This window comes from Carassius carassius, chromosome 36, assembly GCF_963082965.1.
Source record: "Carassius carassius chromosome 36, fCarCar2.1, whole genome shotgun sequence".
Taxonomy (NCBI): Eukaryota; Metazoa; Chordata; class Actinopteri; order Cypriniformes; family Cyprinidae; genus Carassius; species Carassius carassius.
In genome coordinates, this window is record NC_081790.1 from 5,880,365 (window position 1) to 5,906,835 (window position 26,471).

The 26,471-nt window shown below is 36.5% G+C and overlaps 1 protein-coding gene across 6 annotated transcripts in view; it reads right to left on the minus strand.

The window, feature by feature from the left end:
* Positions 1 to 470: 470 nt before the first annotated feature.
* The window catches only part of LOC132116995 (tyrosine-protein phosphatase non-receptor type 13-like), a 67,810-nt gene continuing 41,809 nt past the window's right edge, over positions 471 to 26,471 (minus strand). For 2 of the 6 annotated variants that reach the window (XM_059525955.1, XM_059525956.1), the window contains exons 11-49: positions 26,019 to 26,093; positions 25,750 to 25,927; positions 25,078 to 25,228; positions 24,175 to 24,313; positions 23,800 to 23,952; positions 23,278 to 23,460; positions 22,955 to 23,117; positions 21,989 to 22,352; positions 20,599 to 20,705; positions 19,085 to 19,144; positions 17,531 to 17,620; positions 16,986 to 17,096; positions 16,496 to 16,627; positions 15,916 to 16,346; positions 14,865 to 15,008; positions 14,082 to 14,175; positions 13,033 to 13,118; positions 12,803 to 12,956; positions 12,470 to 12,684; positions 12,288 to 12,386; positions 11,093 to 11,448; positions 9,932 to 10,085; positions 9,630 to 9,785; positions 8,359 to 8,530; positions 7,775 to 7,985; positions 7,576 to 7,661; positions 6,716 to 6,777; positions 6,154 to 6,309; positions 5,904 to 6,069; positions 5,442 to 5,528; positions 4,568 to 4,674; positions 4,372 to 4,427; positions 4,097 to 4,194; positions 3,796 to 3,944; positions 3,347 to 3,437; positions 2,871 to 3,208; positions 1,489 to 1,704; positions 1,182 to 1,244; positions 471 to 1,091 (exon numbers count right to left, since the gene is read on the minus strand). In XM_059525955.1, coding sequence (XP_059381938.1) covers positions 1,014 to 1,091; positions 1,182 to 1,244; positions 1,489 to 1,704; positions 2,871 to 3,208; positions 3,347 to 3,437; positions 3,796 to 3,944; positions 4,097 to 4,194; positions 4,372 to 4,427; positions 4,568 to 4,674; positions 5,442 to 5,528; positions 5,904 to 6,069; positions 6,154 to 6,309; positions 6,716 to 6,777; positions 7,576 to 7,661; positions 7,775 to 7,985; positions 8,359 to 8,530; positions 9,630 to 9,785; positions 9,932 to 10,085; positions 11,093 to 11,448; positions 12,288 to 12,386; positions 12,470 to 12,684; positions 12,803 to 12,956; positions 13,033 to 13,118; positions 14,082 to 14,175; positions 14,865 to 15,008; positions 15,916 to 16,346; positions 16,496 to 16,627; positions 16,986 to 17,096; positions 17,531 to 17,620; positions 19,085 to 19,144; positions 20,599 to 20,705; positions 21,989 to 22,352; positions 22,955 to 23,117; positions 23,278 to 23,460; positions 23,800 to 23,952; positions 24,175 to 24,313; positions 25,078 to 25,228; positions 25,750 to 25,927; positions 26,019 to 26,093 — 5,931 coding nt within the window. In that variant the 3' untranslated portion in view covers positions 471 to 1,013. The remainder of the gene's footprint in view (positions 1,092 to 1,181; positions 1,245 to 1,488; positions 1,705 to 2,870; positions 3,209 to 3,346; positions 3,438 to 3,795; positions 3,945 to 4,096; positions 4,195 to 4,371; positions 4,428 to 4,567; positions 4,675 to 5,441; positions 5,529 to 5,903; positions 6,070 to 6,153; positions 6,310 to 6,715; positions 6,778 to 7,575; positions 7,662 to 7,774; positions 7,986 to 8,358; positions 8,531 to 9,629; positions 9,786 to 9,931; positions 10,086 to 11,092; positions 11,449 to 12,287; positions 12,387 to 12,469; positions 12,685 to 12,802; positions 12,957 to 13,032; positions 13,119 to 14,081; positions 14,176 to 14,864; positions 15,009 to 15,915; positions 16,347 to 16,495; positions 16,628 to 16,985; positions 17,097 to 17,530; positions 17,621 to 19,084; positions 19,145 to 20,598; positions 20,706 to 21,988; positions 22,353 to 22,954; positions 23,118 to 23,277; positions 23,461 to 23,799; positions 23,953 to 24,174; positions 24,314 to 25,077; positions 25,229 to 25,749; positions 25,928 to 26,018; positions 26,094 to 26,471) is intronic. The other 4 variants (XM_059525958.1, XM_059525960.1, XM_059525957.1 and 1 more) reach the window with 4 other exon arrangements.

A 26,471-nucleotide genomic window follows, 5' to 3' on the forward strand; every position in this document is an offset into this window, starting at 1 on the left:
TCAACCTTATACAATAGACCATAGTTTGATCAACTTTAGGCGATTTTCTCAATATTTAGATTAGTAGAGGTTTTCTTTTTTTGCACCCTCAGATTCCAGATTTTCAAATAGTTCTATCTTGGCCAAATATCATATCTTAACATGCCATACAGTACATCAAAGGAAATCCTATTTTTTCAGAGTTTCTGCAGCCTCTAATTTAAATAACTAGTATATTATACGTTTCTGAGGAAAACAAATGGAAGGAGAAAATCCAATCAATTGTATCCTAATCATAACAATTGATACAACTATACATGCTGATGCTTAACAGTCACAATATGTATAAAAAACAAACAAAAAAAGTTAATAGGCAATGTCTGTTAAACCTAGGAAACCCGAGTGCATCCAAATAAATCAATTAACTGACAAAAAAATAAAAAATTCCCTCACTAACAGAAATGTCAAAAAACACAATGATTAGGGAAAACTATAAAGGCATGATATTCTTTTATTTACAAATTGCAAATTGTCCAGTATGTAACAGCTTTAAAAACATATCAACAGATTTCATGAGATAAATATCACACTAAATATAACACTTTAAATTTAGTCGATTACCACTGGCACTCAGTGATTTCTAAAAGATTTACAAAGCAAATACTGTCTCGTATTCTGTCAAGGCAACATTTCCAGCATCATTTCATTTAAAATGCACAAGAATGATTATGTACCACAAAAAAATATGAATTCATTTCTTATTTGATCCGTAATCTTTAAGGAATCTATAAAAACGGTTCTTTACCAAAAAACTTATAAATTATAAAATATATGTTTTTAAAGAAGTAGCAGCCAATGGTCAAGAATGTAAGCCATAAGAATACACAAAATTCTGCAAGGATTGTACACGTCACTGACGTCCAAAACGTCTTAAGACAAATGTGTTCTGACGAGGTCAAAGGCCCTGATCAGAAAATGAAGAAACTGCTTCTGACATGGGGATGACTGGAGCCTGTCAGGAGAGCAGAAAGGCTTTATCCTGAGAGTTTCTCTTCCGCCTGCAGACATCTGAGCACATACAAGATGACCTGGTAGCAGAAAATGTATTGTTCCTGGAGAGGAAAAACAGCAAATGTTACACACAAAAAAAAACAGCAGAATTCAACTTCATTTAAAAGCATCATTCATTATGAAGTGGTCACCTCTGTCTGCACCATGCCCTGCCTCTGGAGTCTCATGGTCCGCACCACATCTGATATATCAAACTAACGAGAGGAAAAGTGGAGAACACATGACTGTTGCATATAACTTCCACAATCGCATTAGCTAATAATGTATGTGTTATATCATATATATCATCATTTTTAAGCAAGTGTCATATATACGTTTATTCTTTGAACAGTTTTATATTTGTAATGTTTTGTTTTGTAATGTACACTTCAATCTGCATCTTTGCATGAAACATGACAAATATAAAATTCAAGTTAACTTTTCAAAGTATAAACTTACATCTGCATCTTTGCTGATGAGGCCAAGAACAACATCTATGCAGATCAGCGTCCCCGATCGGCCAATCCCTGCACTGCAGTGGGTGATGATGGGCCCTGATTGGTGGATGTGTCTCATGTAGGAAATGAATGTCAGGAGCTGTTCTGGTTGAGTCGGGGTTCCATGATCAGGCCAGCCTGTGTAGTTCAGATGAGTGACTCTCTGGATCTCATTAGTCTGCAAAAGAAAGATGTACATGCAGATTTAAACATCTCTGCGTGTAAGTGTATTGATGAAGATATTACCATATTTTCCGGACTATAAGTCGCACTTTTTTCATAGTTTGGCTGGTCCTGCGACTTATAGTCAGGTGCGACTTAAGCCGAGTTCAGACTGCACGATTTTCAAAGTAGTCAGGTCACTGTTCTTTTCACACTGCATGACTATCTTGGCAAGCATTCAGTCACTGCTGTGTTCACCCTGCACGATGGATCAGCGACAGAAGGTTTCACACTGCATGACTTTACAATAGGAAGAATCACCAGCAACTCTGTCTGGCATGCAAACTACGTTTCACAACCAAACACCCGCGTGATGTGACAAGGGAACAACGCGATAACACACGTGCAAGACCGGAGTTTTCACGTGAGACCGGGATAGCTCCGATGAAACGTCAATAAGACACGGGTGCTCCTGCTAAATTTATACTAATTTATCTTCCATTTCATGGGTCCAAATAGACTGAGAAGAAAGCCTTTTTCTGAAATGAAGCCATGCTTGCTGATATTGTGGTTTATAACTCCTCGCCGTTGCTCTCTCATTGGCTGTCGGTCATCGCCGATGTAGTTTCAGTCAGAACACTTTTCAGACAGCATGATTTTGAATCGCCGACAGGTCCATATATTTAGCATGCCAAATATCTCTCGGGCATCGGTGACTCGTCGGCGATTCTCTCAGATCGCGTCTTTGCTCATTCACACTGCGTGATTGTCACTTGAGTGAACGAGCTCAGATTTGCCTGTGATTTCGGGCATTTGTCGGCGATTTCTCAAAACCTGTCGGTGAGCCAAAAACTGGGCTAAAATCGTGCAGTCTGAACTCGGCTTTTTTATCAAAATTAATTTGACATGAACCAAGAGAAAACATTACTGTCTACAGCCGATAGAGGGCACTCTATGCTGCTAAGTGCTCCTGTAGTCTACACTGAAAACACAGAGCGCCCTCTCGCGTCTGTAGACGGTAATGTTTTATCTTGGTTCTAAATAAATGCGACTTCTAGTCCAGTGCGACTTGTATATGTTTTTTTCCCTAGTCATGACGTATTTTTGGACTGATGCGACTTATACTTAGGTGCGACTTATAGTCCAAAAAATACGGTAATCTATACACAAGGTGCCTCTCACCTGGATGTCTTTGACCTCTATGAGGCGGATGACGAAGTTGTCCAGGTGCTGATCTTTGACCAGTGTGATCTGCAGCCGGTCGCTCACCATCTCGGGCGAGCGGGGTGTATCGGGCCAGTACCTCTGACATTTCACCTTCCCCCCCTCCACTTCCTGTGTCATCATGGCGATCACGTTAGACTTCTGCTCCCAAACCATCTGCCAGAAGTCCCCCAGCGTGGTGGGCAGTGGCCCCTGGCACGCAATGTACAGGAAGTTCTCGTCTTTCACAGGCATCTTGATGAAGTTGGCATTGATGTAGCCACCATCCTTCCCCAGCATGACCCTGGTTGTGTCGACTGAATCAAGACAGCATTAATAGTCAAGTCACCATCATTTCTGTAGCGCTTTATACAATACAGATTGTCAAGGCAGCTTCACGGAAATCACTTTTGAAATCATGCATTGTTTAGACATCAATGTTCTTCCTAACTCACATGGAACAATGTTCTTGTATCGGTTTTTCTTCTTGTTCTCTTTGGTTTGACCAATCAGACAGTCATCCAAGGGACGCAAATTCTGCAGGTTCTTTGAAAGAAAACAATATGCGTATTAAAATGTATTTTTTATATCCATATTAGCTTTAAAGGCTATATTCATGCAATAAATAAATAAATAAATAAAAAGGTTGGGATCAGCAATATTATTTAAATGTTCTTGAAATAAGTCTCTAAAGCTCATCAAGGCTGCATTTATTTGATCAAAAATGCAGTAAAAAAAACTGATATTGTGAAATATTCTAATAATTTAATTGTAATATTTATTTAAAATGTAATTTATTCCTAATTTATCCCCCTAAATAATTTTAGGGGGTTTTATCATTTCTTGTGACTAAAGAAAGTGCTCCAAGATCAAAGAATAGACTTTATCGATACATATATAGTACCTCAAACTCTTGCAGAGGAACTTTCTGTTCCAGCAGGCCTCTCATCATAAGAACGATAGTGTTGAGGTTAGCAGATGTATAATGACCGTCGGGAACCACTTTAACCAGCGGCAGAGATGTCAACTCTTCCTCAGTGACAATGGGTCCATCTGAGAAACAGAGAGACAAAATAACAAGTAGAACATTTACAATGAGACAAACCGATTCAATGAACAAGATCTGGGCTTCACAATCCATTCGTACAAGAAGAAAACGGTCCATTTCTCTATGAGAAACAGAGTGGCTTCAACAGCAGACTGACCTTCAGTAAATTTAGAGTTGATGTTCTCTATCGGCAGCTCATCACTGCCCCATGTGATCTCATCCTCATCCAGCTGACCTGACGATGACTGCAGGGCACTAAGAAGAGAGGGAGATCTGATCAGAACAAAGCTGCTACATTCAACCCTCTTTGACTTTCGTGTTGACAGACAGGAATATGAACTGAATTTATATTTTAATTTCTAAGTTTAAAATCTAATCTGAACAAAAACATACAAGCTGCAGATGTGAAATTACTTGAAGAGTTTTCCTCACCTGTCTTTCAGTGGAACATCAACATTTTCTTCCTTCCACTCAGCCTTCCGAGACGTCTGAAGACAGAACAACATAGCATATAGTTCACACAAGCAGTTTCAAAAGACAATACAATCACCTCCAAGTCCACTGTTATCAGATCAGATCTTAGAAACTCTTGTGTGTCTGCTGTAAAACTGATTACAGATGGCTGTACCTCTGGGGAGTCTTCTGGCAGAGACGAGCCGTCACAGTCTGTGTCCTCTGATAGGTCCCCACCTCTTTCTGTTTCCTTCCCTTTCTCTAGAGAGCCAGTGTCATAGTCTAGAACACAGATACACACAGTCATGATCATGTAAATACTCCACTTTCACATCTGCAGGTGACATTCAAATGAGACATCTGCCAGAATGATGTGTCATGTGGGGTTATTATAGGTAACTTAAACCATACACTTTATTTTATAGTATTTGTACTTACAGCGTACTTAACCAAGAAGGTACTACTGGTATAAGGTAACTACATTAGTGAAGCTGAGGTTTAGGGTAGGTTCAGGGTTAGTGTCTGGTTATTACCCAGACATTATAATATATACACATGGAACAGAACTATAAAATAAAGAGCTACCAAAAACATTTTCATGAAATTACTTTAACTTTACTTGAAATAAAATAAAAATTAAGAGAAATTACTAAAATATACTTACTAAAAAAAAAGAAAAAAAAGAAACCTAAAATAACTAAAATGATATTTACATTAAAAATATTTACTAAATTAAAATATAAAAAAACTAAAATTAATAGAAACATAAAAAACTAACAAATAAAATCAAAATTGATAACACACAAAAAATGGAAAATATACACACACAATATACATTGAATGTTTTATTTTATATTGTATTAACATTGAATAAATGTATTTTAAAAATGTAATGCACCAAAACATTACAGTTAAAAATGATGATAATATGTTTAATGTTTTATCAATACATGATAGAATTAACCTAAACTAAACCAACATTTTAATAAAACCTATAATAGTATCTCAGTGATACTAAACCCGGGCTGGTCATGTGATCTTTACTGTACCTATTGGAGGGAGGGGAGGTGGGCTGCTCTTGCTGTGCTCTGATGCCGTCTGGATTTTTGTCTTCACACCACTGTCCTCACTCACATCTTAAACAGATTTTTGTAAGTCTTTTTTGTAAATTAATTTAGTAAAATTACTTTTTTTATGCAATAAAAAAAGAATTATATTATACGTTTTGAGACAAATAATAATTATTTAAAATAAACGTTATGTTTTCTATTTATAATTTAAAGAACTTATTTTTATTCAATATTTTTTTTTAAGAATAATAATTGAATTAATAATTGAATACAGAAAATGATTTAAATATTTTATTTTAAAATATACATATATTTAGTAGATAGTACATTTTATATCTACTAAAATACTTTTTATTTATATTTTTATATAATATTTGTATAATATATATTTATATATTTTTATCTTATACAATAAAAATATGAATTAGCATGAAATTGTACCGTTGTTGCCATTCACACCGTTGGATTTGAGAGGCAGAAAGCCCAGGTACGTGTTGGGCATTTGGTCAGGTGAACGGGAGACGATGAGGTGCACCAAGCCTTTAGATTTACGGATGGTAGAGACAGCTTTAGAGTGAGACACGCCGATCATCAGATCCTCATTCACCTGTACATAAACGCAACCACAGAATTAGCTTTCAGAACTTCAACAACAACATATTGCATTATTCCAAAAACACTTGCTACTGACCTTCAGTAAACGATCGCCAACTTGTAATGTTCCTGCGGTGTCTGCAGTGCCTCCAGGGGTGATGGACTTCACAAAAATACCCCTCTCTCCACCAATCACAGAAAAGCCCAGGCCCCCTGCTGGCGGCTTCTCCAACTGCAACTTCAAAATCTGCTCCTGTGAACACACAAGACCAGAAAAGAGTGAAATAAAGAAGGTAGAATGTGAATGAGATGAGGAAAAATTGACAATGAAATCCCATTAGCAATTACAATCGATTCAAAGACAGAAGAAGCCTCAAGCTGCGGTGTTTCCTAAAAATCGATTTGAATTCCTCTCACTCGTTCCTCTTGTAACTAACAGACTGCAGAAACATGACCTGTCTGTGTGGCCTGCCTCAGTTTAAATTTCAGAGCCTTTGTGTCCCGTCTCACTCGCCACAGAACAGCAGCACCCATACTATAATATCAAGTCTGAGAGCTTTCTGTTTCTGAAGTCGCTGCATTTAGTGAGAAAATATTTAGCCAGAGCAGCACCGATCAATATTAGCTAATAGTTTACCAGAAGTTCTACAGGTCCTTACCTCAGCAGGACAGATACCAGAGAAGGCCTCCAATTCTTCAGGATCATTGCTATGGAGATAACCTATGATACAAAGAGAGAAATGAGGCCCACAGTGTGTATATTACTCCGCTTACAGCCAGAAGAGTAACAGTGCTGCTAACCAGAGCATCAGAATGCCATCAAATCACAAGAAATGTCAACAACTGATACCATTTACTAAAGCAGTAAGCACTGGAGCACACCTTACAGTCATTTTACCATAGTTAAAGGGTGACATTAGCTATATAGTTAATATGATGTATAACAACTAGCTCAGCACTTCCTGTTTCAAACTGTAAATGACCAATGAGAATTCAGTATGCCAATATGCAAGCAAGAAAGCAACTCAGAATTCAGCATGCAAATATTATGATGACATCTTCTCTGATGGTTACATTATACCAAGATTACATCAGTGTAAGTCAATGGAAACCATAGATTTATTACATTTATTTACATTACATTATCAGTGACATCGGTCTTCACAATTTGTCCTGGAATCGGAGCATAAATTATGACTTTTTTTTTAAAGGAAATTACTTTTCTTCAGCAAGGATGCATTAAATTGATCAAAAGTGATTTCAAAAGACATTTCTGTTTTCTATTTTAACTTTTAAACATTCCACTCAAAGAATCATAAAAAAATCATGAACAAAAATCATGGTTTTCACAACTGTTTTCAAATCTGTATGAAGTCATGTGACACTGACACTGTTTTTACTGCATTTTTTAATCAAATAAATACAGCCTTGGTGACAACAATAAAATCCTACCGACCCCAAACTACAGAACAGTGATGAAATTTTGATAAAAATGTGCACTACTAGTTTATACACTCACCATTCATACTCTGCGAGACTTTAGGACTGACGTTATTGTTTAGTAATGAAATCTGCTCCTCACCCGGAAAAACAGGCTTCCCATCCCTACAGAAATATAGTTAGATATTGGCATCCATCCAGAAGTGTTACACATATCACAGAAGTATCTTTCCAACATCTGAGAGTAAGATGGCTGGATCTTCGAAGTGTGAACTCACCTGGTGGCTTTGAGACTGAGATCCCTCAGTGACAGCTGCAGGAGTCTGCGGCTCTCGCTCAGGGTCAGATCCTGCGTCGGAGCGCCGTTGATGTAATGTATGATATCCAAGTGTCTCAAGCTGCCTTCCACAGAGGCTACAGATCCTGGGATGATGTCCTTTACGTACAGCACGCCCAACCCACTGTCACTTCCTCCATCGAGAACAAGCCCTGCAAGAGTCGCCCAGAAAACAAACACTTAGCTGTGCTAACCCTAACGCCACCTTCTGTTTTTTTTTCTTTTGCTTTTTTGCCAGCGTGCTGAAACCTGACACCCTTATCTGGCGTGTTGTCTAACCCCATGAGCTCATTTTCCAGTGAAACGCAGGTGGGCTTTGTTTACTCTGATGGATATCTGTGTTTGTGTGTGACCCGGTTAAGCCCCTTTGACCTCTGATAGTCAGATAATACTAATGCACCACACAAATCGGTCGAATGCTGCAGAATCCACTCGCCCAGCAGGATTCTGGGTATTTCTGAGAATGTCCGAAGGCATTTAGTGGTAAAGAGGAAGGGTTACAATATACGCTGATGTTTCCATTACCTAAGGACTCATCATGGCACTGAAACGTGATGTCGGGGAGGAGGTGGGCCTCTATTGGTGGTCTGGGAGGTTCGAGGATGCGGCCGACCACGAGGTCCACGACTTTGGGGGCGGCACGCACCAGGTTGACCACCTCTGTGTGATTCATGCCAGACACATCCGTGTTGTTCACCTATAAACAGAGGTAGATGAGTGAAGATGCATTGCAATGTGTGAAATTCAATTAAAATTTGCAGCTTTTAGTCAGCATGTTAGTTTTATATGGGAGTGTATTTATAAAAACCTACAAAATGAAACCTTAAGAAACATATCAACAAGAAAATGGACTGATAAAAGTATTGATAAGTGTCAAATATTTGTCCAATACAATGCTCTCTAAAATCACAAGGTCCCTTCCATTAATACTACCTGCCAAGGTTATTATAATAAACTAAAAAACATTCAAAAATATCATTATTTGAAACAAAATCAATGTTTAACTGAAATAAAATTAAAACAAAAATTAAAAACATTGAAAGACTGAATTATTAAACTAAAATATTAGATTTTTTACGTTTAGTTTAACTTTATGAAAAAAAAACTATAATAAAAAATACTAAACAAAATTACTAATTTAATTAATAAAAATGTAACTAGAATTAACATGAAAAAAAGAAAATATATATAAAAAACTATTTCAAATATATAATAACATGTCAATGCTAATCTAAATACTAAAATAACACTGCTACCTGCCTATGACCAGCATTAAAAAAAAAAGTAAAATATACACCATTCAATTTATTTTTTAATAAATATTTTAATTCGACAAGAAAACATTAAACTGATCAAAAGTGACAGTAAAGGGATATTTTATGTTACAAAATATTTCTATTTCAAATGAATGTTCTTCAAACTAGAAAACAGATATCAATCGTAATAATATTTCACAATGTTACTGTTCTTACAGAATTTTTTATCAAATAAATGCAGCATTGGTGAACACAAGAGATTACTTAAAAGCCTAAAATCCTACCAACCTCAAATTTTTATTAGTAGTGGAAGTTGAAATTAAAAAATTAAGATTAATAATAATTAAATATAAAAAATCATTAAAATAGTTTTATATATATATATATATATATATATATATATATATATATATATATATGTGTGTGTGTATGTATGTATGTGTGTATGTATGCACGTATAAATAAATAAATGAATAAATAGGACTTTCCTTAACTAGCTATATTCAGTTCTGCATCGTAGACTCATTGGTGATGCTGTACCATTATCATGCGATCCCCTGGACGCAGTCGGCCGTCTCCTTTAGCAGGGTCCTGGATAATGTCATGGATGTAGCAATTACTGTCGTTCCCTTTGGTGAGAGTGAAACCTAAACTTCCTTTATCAGACTTCACCAGAGAAACCTTCAGCTCCACCTCCTAAAACGACAAACATTCCTGTCTTTATCATAGCAGCGCAGAGCTTCAAGACACGCAAGACATTCCACTAGAAACAGTCAAAAGAAGATCAGTTGGATTAAATATCACACAGGAATCAGGCTTTTGTCAAGCTACCGGTCACTCACAGGGATGAACTCTTCCTCCTGGCCGTGATCTGGCAGAATGAGGTTAACCGGGTTTGGCAGCGGTGGAGGAAGAGGGTCTGGACTGGGGCTCAGGATCCCAATCTCACGCAGGGCTGGAGAGGATGACATATGAACTGCAGAGCTGTCCAAATCACTGGAGGACACAGACAGGAAATGGAACATAATTAATTAACATGCATTCTGTCACATATATTGAGAAAATGTGAGGTTCTCCATCTTGAAGGAAAGAAATACAATTCCGAAAAATATATTGATATTATATTGCATTTTCTAGATTCCTAGATTACATTTTTTGTTGTTTTATTTTTTTTTCTTCCTGTAATTTCAATTTAAGAATAAATTAAAATATAAAAATGTAAATAATTATAAAATGCTTAAGATCGACATTGAAACTGAAAGAACTAAGAATCATCCTAAAAACGAGTTAAATTAAAAATAAAATGCTTTGAGATCAGAATTGAAACTATGAAAAATAAAATGTTAAAAATTGTTAAATAAAAAAATGAAAAAATGCTTTATGAGATTAATGCGTACTGAAACTAAAATGCTAACTGGAAAAAAAACCTGACGTTAAAACATTCAAAAGAAAATAGGAAAGAAAGAAAATTAAGAAATGTAATTAGTTAAGTTAAAGATAAAAGAAAAATTATAAAATGCTTTAAGATAAACATTGAAATGAAACAAAAAAAAATTAAATTGGAAATGCTGGAAACTAGCAGTTTTTACAGACTAATAGGTTAAAACAACATATCAATCTGTTTCTTTCATTTTATTATTTTATTTTAATTCTGCTCTGAAAAAATTAATAAGTCAAAGCAAACATCAGTCAAAAGAAGCCAGATCACTATCACAACACTGCATTCAGCAGTGCAAACAAGAACTTCACTGCTGCTGGCTGTTCTCTGACACAGTCACATGATACAGACTGAGCTAAACACTCCCAGAGGAGAGAATTAGTGCCGTCACACCTGAACTCTGTAACCCAGGCCCAATTACATAAAACAACCAAGTCACCTTATGCAACAACAGCGTATTTCTTAAAGACTTGTTTACAATGACAAAACCAAGTTATTCGAGGATCTTACATGCAAACACATATTAACAAAAAAAATTATTATGCTTAAAGAATACATTTCTGACCTTCTGCTGACATCCGGTCTAGACATGGACTGTCTGGGTGAGTAATAAACCGATCGTATGGTGTCGTCCATATCGGCCTCGTATGGGAGTCTTTCCATGGAGGTCTGGTAGACACTCCGGTCCCAGGCTTGACTGGCCTGCTCCAGGTTGGCGGGGCTGAAGGCGTCCTCCATCTCATCGTTGTCTGTGCTGTCGCTGTAACTGTCCCTGCGACTGGGCGACTTCACCATCAGCCTCTCCAGAGCCTCTTCCACAGGACCCACCGCCCGAGGGCGCTCCGCCTGAGGCGGGGAGCTCATCTTGGCATCAGGTTGGGGCTTGGGACGGAGTTCCTTTCGTGGAGAGGGTATGGGTGTCTGTGGAAGGACAATTTTAGATTTTATTTTAAAGATGTGAAATATCCCAAAACAAGTAGGCTGTTAATTTAAAAACTGAGGTGGACCACTGGAGAGCTATAAAAGTTGATTTAATAAAATAAAAAAATGTAATAAAATAAAAATTGCATTAAATATATTATGAAACATAAATACTAAAAAAAAAAAAAACACTACATACTAATAAGAAAAAAAAATACTCAAATAAATAGATAGAAATAATAATAAAATGTAATGAAACTCCATAAACAAAACAAAATAAGACTCAAAATAAAAGTACATAAAATAGATCTCTAAATTCAGTACAACTCAAGATAAAAGATAAGTCTCAAACACAAAACTAAAAAGAAAATGAAATGCTCAAAATTAAATTAAAATTAAAATACAGCAATAACCCTAAATACTAATTTAAATAAATAAATAAAACACTTAAAATAAAGCAAGAGGAAATACACAAAGAAAAATTAAGACTCAAAAAAATAAATAAATAAATAATAAAACTATATTCTACAAAAAAATATGAGAAAATAAAGTATAAAATAAAAAATAAATAAAACTCAATTTAATACAATTTAATTTAAAAAAAAAAATACTCAAAATAAGACTCAAAATACAACAAAACCCTAACCCTAAATAAAACAAAACACTACTTAAAATAAAAAAAAATTAAATAAAAGACCCAAAATAAAGTCAAACAAGTCTCAAAATAATCTGTCTTTTGTGGTGGCACTTCTTTTATCATGGGATATGTGTAGCTGTACTTTGCATTACGTCTTTTCCTGATATAACTGAGTGAAAACCAAGCAGAATATTATGCTTACTTTAATAGCAGAGTCCATCTCAGGTAAGACCCCTGGTGCAGGTCTACACAAGTGAAGGGTCACCTCCTGTCCTGTGCCCCTCAGAGCAGAGATCACCTCCTGACAACACACCAAAAAACAAAAGACATTTTAATAATACTATTTACTTTTTTTTTTATGTAGTAAATAAAGGGTTAACGCACATGTTGTGACAGTCCTTTGAGGGACGTCTGATTGACACGTAGAATGACGTCGCCCACTTCGATGCGGCCACTCTCAGCTGCTGGCTGCCCTGGAAACAGCTTCTTGACCCGGACCATGCTGGAGCCCACAGGCTCTCCGGGAATGTTCTCCTCACGGCTGAAGCTGAAGCCCAGACCGGACGTGTTCTTCAGCAAACCCACCTCAAATGTGTTATCTAGAGGGGGTAAACAAGAAAGAGCACACCGATTTACTCTTCCATAGTTCAAAAATCAGCTCACATTAACCTCTAGCACATTTTCATATGTTCATCAACAAGCGTGTCAATCTCACACCTGGAGTAATGAAGTTGTATTCTGCTTTCTTGGGAGGCGGTGGTGGCGGCTCCTCTGCAGCTGCGTTCTGAGGTTCAGAAGTGCCTTGTGGGGTCAGAGGGGCATGGATACTGTCTTTTGGGGGCTGACCTTTCTCCATCAAAAGATGCACCACCTAGACAGTGGGAATTATTTTAAGAAAGCTTTCAGAGAAGCAGAGTCCTCTAGGGGGCGCAGTGCAGAGTTCTCACCTGTCCGGTGTCTCTCAGCAGCTCTACTGCTTGCTTGTGAGTCGCTCCTTCAAGACTCTTCCCGTTCACAGCCACCACACGATCACCTGAATGACAAAATCAACACTCAGGATTACACAATTGTCATTTAAGACCTGGGAATCTGTTGAAGAAAAACTTCCAGTTATTTTACGAAAAATATATTATTATTATTACGTAATTTATATATTACACTATATTATATTACTATCCATCCACTGTCTGAACTGCTTGTCCTACGTAGGGTTGTGGGATATTAATATTGCATTTTTTTTTTTAAATAAATGATTAGTGCGGTCAAACGATTAATTGCGATTTATTGCATCCAAAATAAAAGTTTCTTTTTACATAATATATATGTGTGTACTGTGTATATTTATTATGCATATATAAATACAAACACATGCATAAATATATTTAAGAAAAATATGTTATTTATATTTATTACATGTATATTACATATATTTATTACACACACACACATACATATACATTATATATTACTGCATGTGTGTGTATTTATATATACATAATAAATATACACAGTAAACAATATGCAAACAAACCAAAAATTATTTTGGATGTGATAAATTGCAATTTAATTATATTTCAACTGACTGTAATAATATAATATTAATTTTAATAAAATTATAGTTATTGAATATTATTACATTCAAACTTGATTGTAATACCATACATGGGACATCTTATGCATATATTACTAATTATAGTCATATATATAAATATTATATTATATTATATTTGATTGTAATATTAATATCCTGTCACCCTAAATTGGACATTTTATACACTTATTATATTATATTATATTATAATTTAATTTCATTATTTTTGAATAAAAGAAAATATAGCCTATTTTGTAGCAACAGCTTTTTTATTGCATTATTTCTGTAAAATGTAAAAATAAAATAAAATGAAAATTAAATTTTATATATGGTCTGATTTTTAAATTACATTCAGTACAACAATGATGTATACTCAAAACTGTACAAATAAATCCTCATTTTTACCTTTCTTTATCCTCCCATCCAGCTCAGCTGCTCCTTTAGGAATGACACCTTTGACGTATATCCCTCCATGACTTACTTTTGTGTTTGATCCGCCCTGAGACAGACAAACATGTTAACATACCCGTAAAGAAAGGCATCATGGGAAATAATGCCTGTGCTCAGTGTTTTGAATCTATGCGTGTTTTAAGAAATCAATTGGACATGCTCATTATAGAATTTCTAGATTATGAGTGAACCATTTTCAAATGATGATGATTGAACTAGATTGAACCATCTAATAAAATCAGCAGCACCCATCCTTACAATCATAAAGCAAACCACTTGATTTCTTCAGATGATGATTAATGCGTTTCATTGCAGTATTCTGAAATACTGAATTGAAAAAAATGTAATCATAAAATCACAAGGTCTAGATAATCACCACATGATCATAAATCTCAAAAAAGATCACTGTAAAATCACACCGCAGACAAGCGAATGCAAATCCATGCAGGCATTAGTGCTTCTCTGTTATGAACATAATACAACAGTAAATGAGGCATGTCTGTGTTTTGGCATTTTGCTCTACCTACTGTGTTTCGGTTTTACCGTTAGTGAGGGAGCCAATTCAAATGCCTGTAAAAATCTGCATGCAAAGAGCCAAGTCTACTTTCCCAAAACTGAAGACAAGCGAGGAGCTTCAGAAAGGAGCGAGGGCTATGGGCACAAAAACAACACACACACGCGCACAAACACACACGCATACAAAAAGTAAGTCAAAGGAGAAAAAAAGTGAGCGGAAACCTTTCCGAACAGTACCGTGACACTAATGCCCAGACTGCTGTCTATTTTGGACAGCTCAACGTCAAATAGATCTCCAGGCTGGAGGCTATTGACTTCTGGGCTACTAGCACTTAAAGTCTCCGTGACGGTGTTGGGAGAAACCCCCTGTAAACAGAGAAGAGCTGGGTAAATACAAGGCCGTGCACAGCCATACACATGCAAGGGTCAAGGGGTCAGAGGTTAATGGTGTTGGCATGCAAACTGCATTGCATTTACATTCAGAAATGCAATTGGGCAGAAAGGGAGCAAAGGACAGTCACAAGCAGTTAGAATGTTTTCACCGATATTTGACATTTGTCTGACTCTGAAGATTATGTATTGAACCTAAACGCTGATATTAGGTCGAAAGAAATGTGGAACTGATAAATATAAAATTCAATATGAGATACACCATGTACTAACCAGGAGTTTTTGATCTACACAGACTTTATGGAAATTAATATCAGTCACTCGGCTGTGATGTTTAGCACTGCCCATACTGAATTTTCATTGGTCCAACACCATTCCTATGTGGTTTTGGCGTTTGGGGTCAGTATGAGTCTTTTTTATTAATACTTGTTTTCAGCAAGGGTGCATTGAATATATCAAAAGTGACTGTAAAAGGCAATCGTGTAAAAAAAAAAATAATAATAATAATTATATTTTAAATAAATGCTGTTCTTTTGAGCTTTGTATTAAATTAAAGAGTCCTGGAAAAAATGTATTCAGTTTCCACAGAAATATTAAGCAGCACAACGGTTTTCAACATTGACAATAATAATACATGTTTCTTGAGCAGCAGATAACTAAATTATTTTCTGCATCTCATGGCATGTTGGGAACTCCGAGGAGGGATGGAATGAGCAAGGGAGACCTGTCCTATTATTCCAACAAAAAGCAATTTAATATTTTCTGTGAAGATTAAAAAGCACACAGCTCAAAGTTCATATCAAACAGATGCTGATTAGAAACTCAAAACCCAGAGGTAAGAGTCAAAGTTCATTTAAATCACTACTACAGAGGCTGATTCTACCTTTTTAGTCTTATGTTTCTCTTGGCTACTTGAGTATGTGTCTTCATCCATGTCCGAATCCCCTCTGTCGGAGTATTCCTGCTCTTTAGGAATGTCTGGCACTTTGGATTTTCTGGTTTTAGGGGGTAAAGCTGGTGGTGTAGCTTCAACAGAGGGTTTACTTTCAGTGGGGATGAACTGTACTGGTGCAGAACCCTCGGTGGGAGCGTTGCGATGGAATCCATTGAGCTTTGTTTGCAGGAGGCCGGCGCTCTCTGTCCTGGACTCCTGCGAGCTGACGCTCCCCTGTCGAATGGACTGAGGAGGAGACGTATTGCTGGAGGCAGCAGGAGGAGGGCTGGGGGAGCACGTATGATCTTCAGAGGAAGAGACGATGTCTACTTCCTGATTTTGTGTGGCTGATTTGTAATGATGGAGTCCTGAAGGAGAGTCTAAGAGAGACAAAACAGGCTTGTTTATTGTATAGTCATCTATATAACACATTTCTCCAGAAAAGTGTATTCTGGTGAAATAACACTACATTGTGTATATAGTTCTCCCAAAACAGCCACATGCAAAGTCAATATATTATTTCCAATACCTGGAAACAGTCTCTCTTTAGGTTGCAAGACCACCAGTGTGACATCATCAGGGGTGTTCTGCAGAATCTCCACCACAGTGTCATGTGACAGGCTCTCCAGACTGACATCATTCACACTCAACAGCCTGTCACCTTCAGGAAACGCAAAAATGTGGTGTTAGCAACCTATTACTGAACAAAATAAAATATTTAAAGCATCATACAACATATTATAATTTAATTAAAACTACCCCCCCCCCCCCCAAAAAAAATTACATGTTTTATTTGAGCTAGTTACCAAGTTAGCATTAATCACAGATATTTAAAGTATTACAAACAATAGTTACTTGGAGGGAAAACATTTTGTTTAGATTTTTTTATGTACATATTTCTGTGTATTCTGTGAACATCTCCACTACAGCTGATGACACTTTCAATCTCAAAATATAAACAACTACATAAAAATAAAGCAGCAAGGGTGAAAGCACCACTCTTCTCTTCGCTTTCACACCTGGTTTCAGACAGCCGTTAATATCTGCTGGTCCACCTGGTGTGATGGAGCTGATGATGGTGCCGAAGTCCTGAAGGGGTCCAGAAGCCTCTCCACCTACGACCTGAAAGCCTGACAGCAACACAAGCCACACACTTCACTCTACTGTATCTTGCTTAAAAAAAAAGCACATGTCCAAAGAGTCAATGATGTTATACTGAAACTGTCATTTGTGCATATACTAAATGTATCTCTCTTATCAGTGATGGACAACCTCTTATTCAGACCAAATCCTGATAAGATATTTGTGCAGGTCACCATCTGAGGCCGATGTAAAACAGCACATTCTCTCTCCTGGAGTGGGATTCATTAATCACAGTGTGTGAGCAGTGAGGACTGCCAGACCTCTGCACTTTATCACACTACGCTTTATTCCTCCCAGATTTGTGTATGTGTGTGTGTGTGTTCCGATAATCCCGCCGTTTAACAGCATTTCTGTGTCAGTAGAGTTCCATTCTGAGTGGACATGTGCACCCGTCTCTGCAGCAGAGGGTTTTGTTACTCACCCAGCCCGTACTTGACATCTTTCTTCAGATTTACGGTCTGTATCTCTCGCTCTGGGGAGGGTAAGGCATGCACTTTCTTCTTCAAGGAGTCTGTGGGTGGGAAATACCAAAGGGAAAGCGGGCTGGGTTTTAAAACAGTGTTCATTCATACAAACACACTTTGAGAACTTTCAGAAGGTTAATCCATCACAAACAAATAATTAAAAATTGTAACCCCTACTTACAAATTTATATTTTCACACAAAATGAACAAAATAAAACAAAACCAGCACCACAAAAAAAATAAAAAATTAAAAAATTAAAACCCCTACAGACCACAATTAGCTTTCGTTTAATTTTAAAGGGGCCATGTAGTATGTAATTTTTGTAATACATTTAATTTGATATCTTTTTTTAATAATTTAGCTTTAGCAGCTTAAATAAATAATGTAACTTCAATAAACAAATAATTAAATAAATAAAAGTGGCATAGACAGACAGACATATTTAATTTTAAAGCCTAATTAAGTTTTTCTATTTTTTGTTGTTTTTCTATTTTTACTTATATATATATATATAAATATATGTATGGTTTTTAAAAAAGAATAAAAAAATAAAAAATGATTTTTATTTAGTTTCAGTTAACTAGAATTTTTGTTGACTAAGTTTTTTTCCTATTATTTACTAACTAATATTATTATTATCTGACTCTATATACATTTAGTACAGAACACAAATGTAGTCATTTTTTTGTATTTAATTTTTTTTGTATTATACAAAACATATGTATCCTTGAAAAACTGCGTTTTGAATTGATCAAATACAGAATAGTTAGGAAATATTGTATACATCTGTGATGTAACAACCTGATCTGGGAAGTGCTAGTGAAAGCAGGCTAGCGCTTGCTCTGTGTATTTATATTAGCATAAAACGAATCAAACACATGCACAGCTCTCCATAAGCTAGGCTAATCTTTCATAACTAGTGTCTTGGTGCTATGGGACGGCATTATGTTTGGCCCAGCTCTGATGTGCTGTACTAACATCTGTGGCCAGCAGCTCATTCTCGAGGATGAGGAAGATTAGCCCACAACACAGCCGTATATGAGAGCTAAAAAAAAATAACCCACACAGCTTAGCGAAGCAGAACGCATCTGAGCCAGAGAAAGACACCAATTAAACTTGAGCCAAGTGTCCGCGCGAGAGAGCAGTGCTTTTTTTGAAAAGATGTTCTCCATGCCATGTAAAACACCAGAGAAGACATAGCAATCCAGAGCATGTTGGATTTGGCAAGTTCTCATAAGACTTTGGGTTCCTGAGCTCTGATTAAGCGGAGGTCAGAGTCACTGCGAGGTAAACTACTGTTATTGACATTAAAAACAGGCCTGTTTTTCTTCACGTAAAGTTCACTGCAATTCTAGCAGATGTTTGTGTTTTAGGGCCAGACCAGGACATGACATTTCCTACCAACATTTAGGACTTGTTCAATTTGACCATTGAAAAGAAACAGATGACAGGCAGAAAAGCACACAGAGCTGTGCTGTGCGGCACAAAGCTAAATGATTATACAGCGTACCACTGTTTCCTATGGAGGAGGCAGGAGTAGAGGGCGCTCCAGAGCTGTGCATGCTCACACCTGGAGATCAGAAAAAAAACAAATCAAGTCACTAGACAGACCCAACTGTAATGTATGTATAAAAGGGGAAATTAAGTCTGATATCCTGACCATTCCTTTCTTGTATCATTTTCAAAATTAATTAATAATGTTAATACATAATGCATGTTTTTATGTTTTTAAATACATAAATGCATTCCAAATCTTAGTCAATTTCTTTTATTTGCTTTTTATATTTTATAAAATGGATACCTTGACTCTGATTGGATAATTAAAATATTATTTGTCCATATTATTTGTAAATATTATTTAATACAGTACAGTAATAATAAATAATTTTTTAAAAGAAATATTAAATTGTTACTGTTGAAAATGAACAGTCAAGTCAATAATAATGTTAAAAAGACATTTTATTTAAAATAAATATAGAATAATAAAAGAAGAATAAAGAATAAATCAAATAATATCATCATCAATGATTTGCATCACAGGAATAATAATAACTGAAATAATATTTCACGATATGAATGTTTTCACTGTATTTTTGCTCAAACAGTGCAGAAGATTTGCTTGCAGAACACTTCGGACGGGATCAAACATCTATAAGATATAAGGTATATTTTTCAAAAATAAAATAACTCATTTTGAATGGTACTGTTGTTAATATCACGGTTATATAATTTAACTATTATTACTATTAACAAATTCAAGTCTTTATTGAAGACTGATGTCTTAATTTGTCATTTTAAAGCAACAATAATGATTTTATCACAGTTAAAGATAACACAAAACAGTGTTTTCATTTTACATAATGTATTTCCAAGTGAATTTCAACTAGAAATTGATTGAACCATGGTGTTACCTACTGTACCAAAATGAAAAGGTGTGCACAATAAAGCATGCATGAAGGACATAAATCGGGTCAATTTAACCATAAAACAATTCTTTAGCATGGTAAAATCACTTGTGACACACAGCCTGTCAGTATAATATCAACCACATCCACTGAAAACCAGCATCAGCTAATCACTGGCAGTGAATTTTTAATTGTATAAAGGCTTGTATTATTCTCTGACATATAGAATGTAGTGAAGCATTTACAAGTGCATAAATTCAGACTGTAATCTCTTTTTGGCATCTCTCTTCATGCAGAGGAAGATGTTAAGAGGATTCGGGATGCTGCTCTCTCTGATCTGACATTGGCTGATGGGATGAAATGGAGAGCTAAAATGAACAGATCGGTGAGGGAACAGAGGGAGAGAGCTGTTCAAAGATAAAACCAAAGAGGCAGTCAGCGGCTGAGATGCACAGACAGAGTCCGGCCACTATCCTGACAGACTATCAGAAGAGAGAGACTACAGAGAAAGAAGTTAGAGAATGTTCAAAAGCAGCAAGACACACGTTCTTTAAGGGTGATGAGCCATGTGCGAGTGGAGATAAGAAAGAAACAGCCGGCCGGGTCTCGCTGTCCTCACCTATGACAAACGCCTGTCCCGTGTCCTCACAAGAGGAAGAGTCGGACTCTTTCTTCAAGCTTTTGGGGCTCCAGCGGGGAAAGTCATCGACCGTGCTGCTGAACACACTGATGAAGCAGGGGAAACGAAAATGGTCATGAAAATCAGCGCAGAGCCAATTACTTCAAGCAGCAGAGCGGAATAAATGCAGTTGGTTTCATTTTCTGATCAATCCACAATATTGCTGTGTGAGTGAGGAACCTGGTAACACTACATATTTAGAAGATTCAATTATATACTCCATTCATAAAAACGTACTTGATTATAATCGGCTAAACGAAGACTTATTGGAATCATTATGGAGTCTAAAGCATTAGTTATCTTCACAGGAACATAAAAATGTTTGCAAACATCTTCGAACACAGTTTTAAGTGTCACTCTCACATGCACGGCGGCTGTCTGTCTCCCATGAGAGCCGATAAATGCTGTTGGCCCCAGGCAGCTGTGCCAAGTGCCAGAGCAACAGAGTAATGCTGAACAGGAGAGTGCGACAGGCGTAAAGACATTAGAACACAAAGTGCAGCCGAGCATGAGAGCAAGACGGGTATAAAAAAATAAAAGTAGCAGAGAAGGAGAGTGAGACGAGTATAACGATGTGAGACAGATGCCACCGTTTTGAAGAAATAAAACAAACTACAGCAGAAGAGGAGAGTGAGACAGGTGTAAAGACCTACGATAAACTACAGGAGTGAGAGAAGTGTAAAGAAACTGCAAGACAAACTACAACCAAGCAGGAGAAAAAGACGAGTGTAAAGATTTGATAAGACTAATCACTGCAGGAGAGTGATACAAGTGTGAAGATACTGTACAAATCATCTGCTGAGCAGAAGACTGAGACACTCTGAAAGATAAGACAAACCACATCAGAGCTAGAGAGCAAGAAAAAAGAGAGAGTGAGATGGACATAAAGACACTAATAGAAACCTAAAATGGAGATTAAGACAAGAAATAAGACAAACTATAGGCATCAGGGAGAGAGACAGTTTTAAAGAAATAAGAGACACCATGTCAGAGCTAGAGTGAGACGGGTGAAAAGAAATTGTAAAAAAAAAAAAAAAAAGAGGGGGTATAAAGAAAATAGAAATTACAACAAGCAGAGAGTAACAAGACAAACTGTACGGTTTAGGAGAGTGAGAAGGGGACAAAGACATTGTAAAATACATTTAAACTAGGCTAGGAGAGTGAGACAGCTGTGAAGACATGCACGTGACAAGCTACAGAAGACAATAGATGTAAAAAAATATACTCTAAAAAAAGAAGAGCAAGAGAACCATGACAGAGCTAGAGAGTGAGACTGGTGTAAAGATTTTGTAAAATGAGCTTTATAAATAAATGTTTGCATGTGTCTCACCCTTCCTGCTGTCTGGCGACAGCGATGGAGTCTGTGTCAGAGCTTGCACGTTGGTGTGTTGATGCAAGCACTTGTGAGCGTGTCATGCTGCTCTGTGATTGGCTACTGAAAGGCACCATCCTGTGCTCTGGTGACTCGGGCAGCTGACCCAAGTTATGATGGGAACGACTCTTCATCCTGGGGTTGGAGCTGCTGCTGAACCCTGGATAGGGCGGTTCGGGAGGAACAGAGATCCGACTCGAACTCTTGCTGAGGGACATCTCAGAGTAGGACATCCTCTTGTAGAGTTCAGGGTCAGAGCTGGGGGACATGCTAACTGCACCCATCCCATCAGAGTACTGCAGATTGTTTAGAGGGGAGTTCTCTGCGGGGAAAAAAGACATGGCATGAAAAGAGCAACGGTTAAAACCAAGAACTTCAGTTTACATGGCATTTGTTGCTTTTACACAACAAAGAAAGCTCTATATCCCGGCTAATGTTGACACTAAATTGCTTTTTTTTTTTCAGTTTAATGCCAATTCTTCAAGAGCAGCCTGAGGAGTATGGGCCATTCGGAACACTTCCCAATTTTTTCAAAGCCTCTTATTTCAAATGAGCTTTTTTCGTTGTTTAATAACAAGTTAATAACAAGTTTAATTCTTTTATTCTGACTTGATGCTCAAGAAACATTTAATAATATTATGTTGATTTTTGCTGAAACTGTTATTTGTTTATGATTCTTTGATGAACAGAAATTTAAAAAACAACATTTTATTGAAATAGAACTACTTTCGAACATTCTAAATGTCTTGATTGTAATTTTTAAACACTTTTGATCATAACTCATCCTTTATGAACAAAAGTATTGATTTCTTTAAAAAGATTCCAAATCAAAAGTGCCAAATAAAAATATATAATTTTTATATGTAAAAAAAGAAAAACCTAAAAATCAATGTTTGATTTCTCAGTCACCATTCTGTTTCTTACCCAGTTCCTGCAGTTCTTGGTTGTTCTGTCTGGCTTTCATGTGCAGGTGGAATTTGTACTGGGCCGAGCACAGGTTCAGCAGATACTGGCAGGTCTTCTGACTATCTGTCTGAAACAGATGTTTGATCCCGTCCGAAGTGTTCTGCAAGCAAATCTTCTTTTTCTACCATACAGAAACACAAAAACATAAGGGATGTTACTGACACTCCAAATGATTCCATGTGGAAGCACCCTGAAGCTGAACTTCTTTGGTTTTTCTGAGAATCTCCAGCACAGCCGTGTGATTTCCACTAAATGTAAACATGCAAATCTAAACATCTTACCGTGAAAGAGATCTTCTTGGTATCCCTCCAGGGGAACCTCAGCACAGGGGTTCGATTTCCATTAAGGACCTCGAAGATGAGGACACCTTTCGAGTAAATGCCCAGCATGATTCCAGTCAGGGATCTCTTCTCTGGAAGCACACGATGGAAGTGAACTCCATATTCCGGCAGTCTCTGGCACACCTTTACATAACAGAGAAATGACGAGACAGATCTAATCACATGCAGTCTACAACAACAGCTATTAGGAAAGGAAATCAAAATAATTAAAGTCCATTTATTCACAATTATTGACTGCACTTATCTAGTTAAAAAAAGAAACTGATGTATGTGAATGTGTACAACCAAGATCCAAGAACAACATTTAGTCTTGCAACTATTCCGATACAAAAGCTGTAATCAAGAGTATCTGAGAGAAAACAGACTGCAGCAATCTACGTTTATTCAAGCCAATTATGGAAGTTTGGCCAATCAGGAAGCTGTGCCTTGAATCACACTTGACTGATGCATTTCGTTCCTGACCTTAAGGAACTCAAGTTCGGCCTCCTGCTCTGAAGCGTTGTAGTATGAGCTGTGGAGTTTGGGTAACTCCTCTTTAATGGTGGTCTGATCGAACTTATCCAGAACTGAAGCAGGGAGGTAGTGCTCCGTTCGGAAATATGTCTTTCCGTGAAGCTGACGGAACAAAGAGGATAAAACATGTACTGAGATTAGATGATGCTCATATGGTTAAAATTAATGTTAGATATAGAATTTAAGATTCCTTTTTCACAAAGATCTTTGCATTTTAGATGCAATGCACTATGGGTAGGAAAATAAAATAAAATGAAATAAAACTAATCCATTTTCAAAAATATCAAACTAAAAATTCTTCTATTTTTCCGAAGTGGTTTGTACCTCAGTTTGATAGTCCCCAAACTCTGCCTGCAGTGCCAGAGACGCCAAGATCATGGCATTTTCCAGGTCACAGCGTACCCGCTCCTCTAATATATCCTTCCGTAGCTGCAAGTAGTACTGGTGTTTGGTCATTGTGTGCCTATATAAAACAATGTTTTTTATTATTATTCAACACTTTTTAAACTGATTAAATGAAACATTATAGAATTGACACAATCTTTCAAATAAATGTTGTTGTTTGTTTTAACTTTCCATTAATCAAGGAATGCTGGGAAGAAAAAAAAAGTTACAGTTTCTAAAGGTAGCAAACCTTTTTCAACATTAAATTAGCAAATGGTTTTAATATTTTACAATATTACTGTTTTGCTATGTTTTTGATCAAATAAATGTAGCCTTGGTAAATGTATGACACTCAAAAACAATTAAAAAAAAAATTATAAGACCCCAAACTTTTGAACAATGGTGTGTATATATGCTTCAACAGATTTATTCATATCACTGCACTTTATGTGCAAAAAATACACTACTGTTTTCAATACAAAAGCGTAAATCTTAAAACTTAACACTGAACACCAGCGTATGTTTGGGCATGTGTGAGCAAACACTGCAAACAAAGTCTAAATTGGAGCTATTGTTCAGCTATTCCAAACGGTTTCCTTGAAAACATATTTTTGCAACATAATTGAGACCCACTGGTTTACATTTTCTTTGCGGTGGCCAAAAAAAAGAGAGGAACAAGTAACCACATAAAGTTCTAGAGTTACAACAAATTGAAAACCGTTGTAAACTGTAGCTACATTTCTGATAGTAAAGATTGCAATGATTTACTGCATTTCATGAAAAGATAAGGACTCATAAGAAAGAATGATATTTTTAGTTTCTGATTATGTTGTCAGCTCTTACTGTATCAGATTGACATCATCCTGAAAGAACTTGATACGCAGGAAAAGATTAAAATTGACATCCATCTTCTTTTTCCTTGGGTCATCCTTCCAGCCTTCAGGTGCCACCTTTGAAAGTTTGGCATCAGGTTCAATGAAGAAGAACTCGTCATCTTAAAAAAAAAAAAAAGAGGAAAGAGAAAGAAAGATAAACCAGCAGATCATGCTAAAAGAGTTCAATGCAGCATTACAAACTAAAGCAGCCTTTGGTTTGGGAGGCATGAGTCAGAGGACTTAATGAACCATCTGTGGACACAAATCACCCATGTCCATTAGAACCGTAACTAGAGGAGTCACACAGGGGCAGCGCGCCAGGTAGAGAACAACAGAGTTATTTATTCTGTTGTATTTACACACTTCATGATCCAATTGCTCTGTTTACCTGAACAGGTAACATAACATAACATAAGCTGCAATAAATCAAACTGTTGACATTTCAAATAAATTCCTCCTACATCATTCCAAAGAGAACGTTAACATGGAGTAATAATTCTGCATTTAGACTTGACTTAAATAACAAAAAACACATTTACTTTAGTTTTTTGTATCACACAGAAAGATACTAAAATACTAATGGGGGCAGAAATGTAGGGAGTGGATTTTCAGCAGTTTTAAAGGAAGATGGGTTATGCACCGTTAAGGTAGGCGAGACTGAAGAGATGGTGCTCGACCAGTCCAATGTGAGCTACGGCCATGTCCAAAACATCTTTACAGACCGCCTTCACATCGCAACACAGCTCCAACTTCTGCCCGTTCAGTAAGACAACCCCCACCTTCCTCTGACTCTCCTCCACCTTCCCACGCTTGTTCTGCTGAAACACATGCGAAAGCGATAAATGCATACATACTGTATGTATACACAATTACGTAGCAGTATAAAGCAAAGAAGATTAACTGTTTTACCATTATGGATGAAGGAACGGTTAAAACCACAGTTGGCTCGCTGCTCATCCTCACAAACTCAGGGCCAAACAAATTCTAAAACAAGAACAAAATACATTTTAAAGATCCCACATAGTACCAAACTTAATTTTATTAAGTTAATTTGCTTTTTTATTCAGAAAACATATACATAATTTGTCAAAAAGCCAAAAACTTTTTTTTTTCAAAAATTATTTTATGTTTGCATAATTTACACTATAACTTAATCTGAATTAAGGTGACTTATTTAGCTTTGCATCCTTCACGTTTAAACATGCTTAAAGTGACCATAATTTCAATTGAGCATGGATTACGTAATGTCAGTTCTAGTGTGAATTGTTCAGAACTAAAGTGAATTCAGAAGGACTGGATTTTATTCACAATGTAATGTGCATTAAGTTAATTAAATCTGAATTACAGTAAATGCACTTCAGG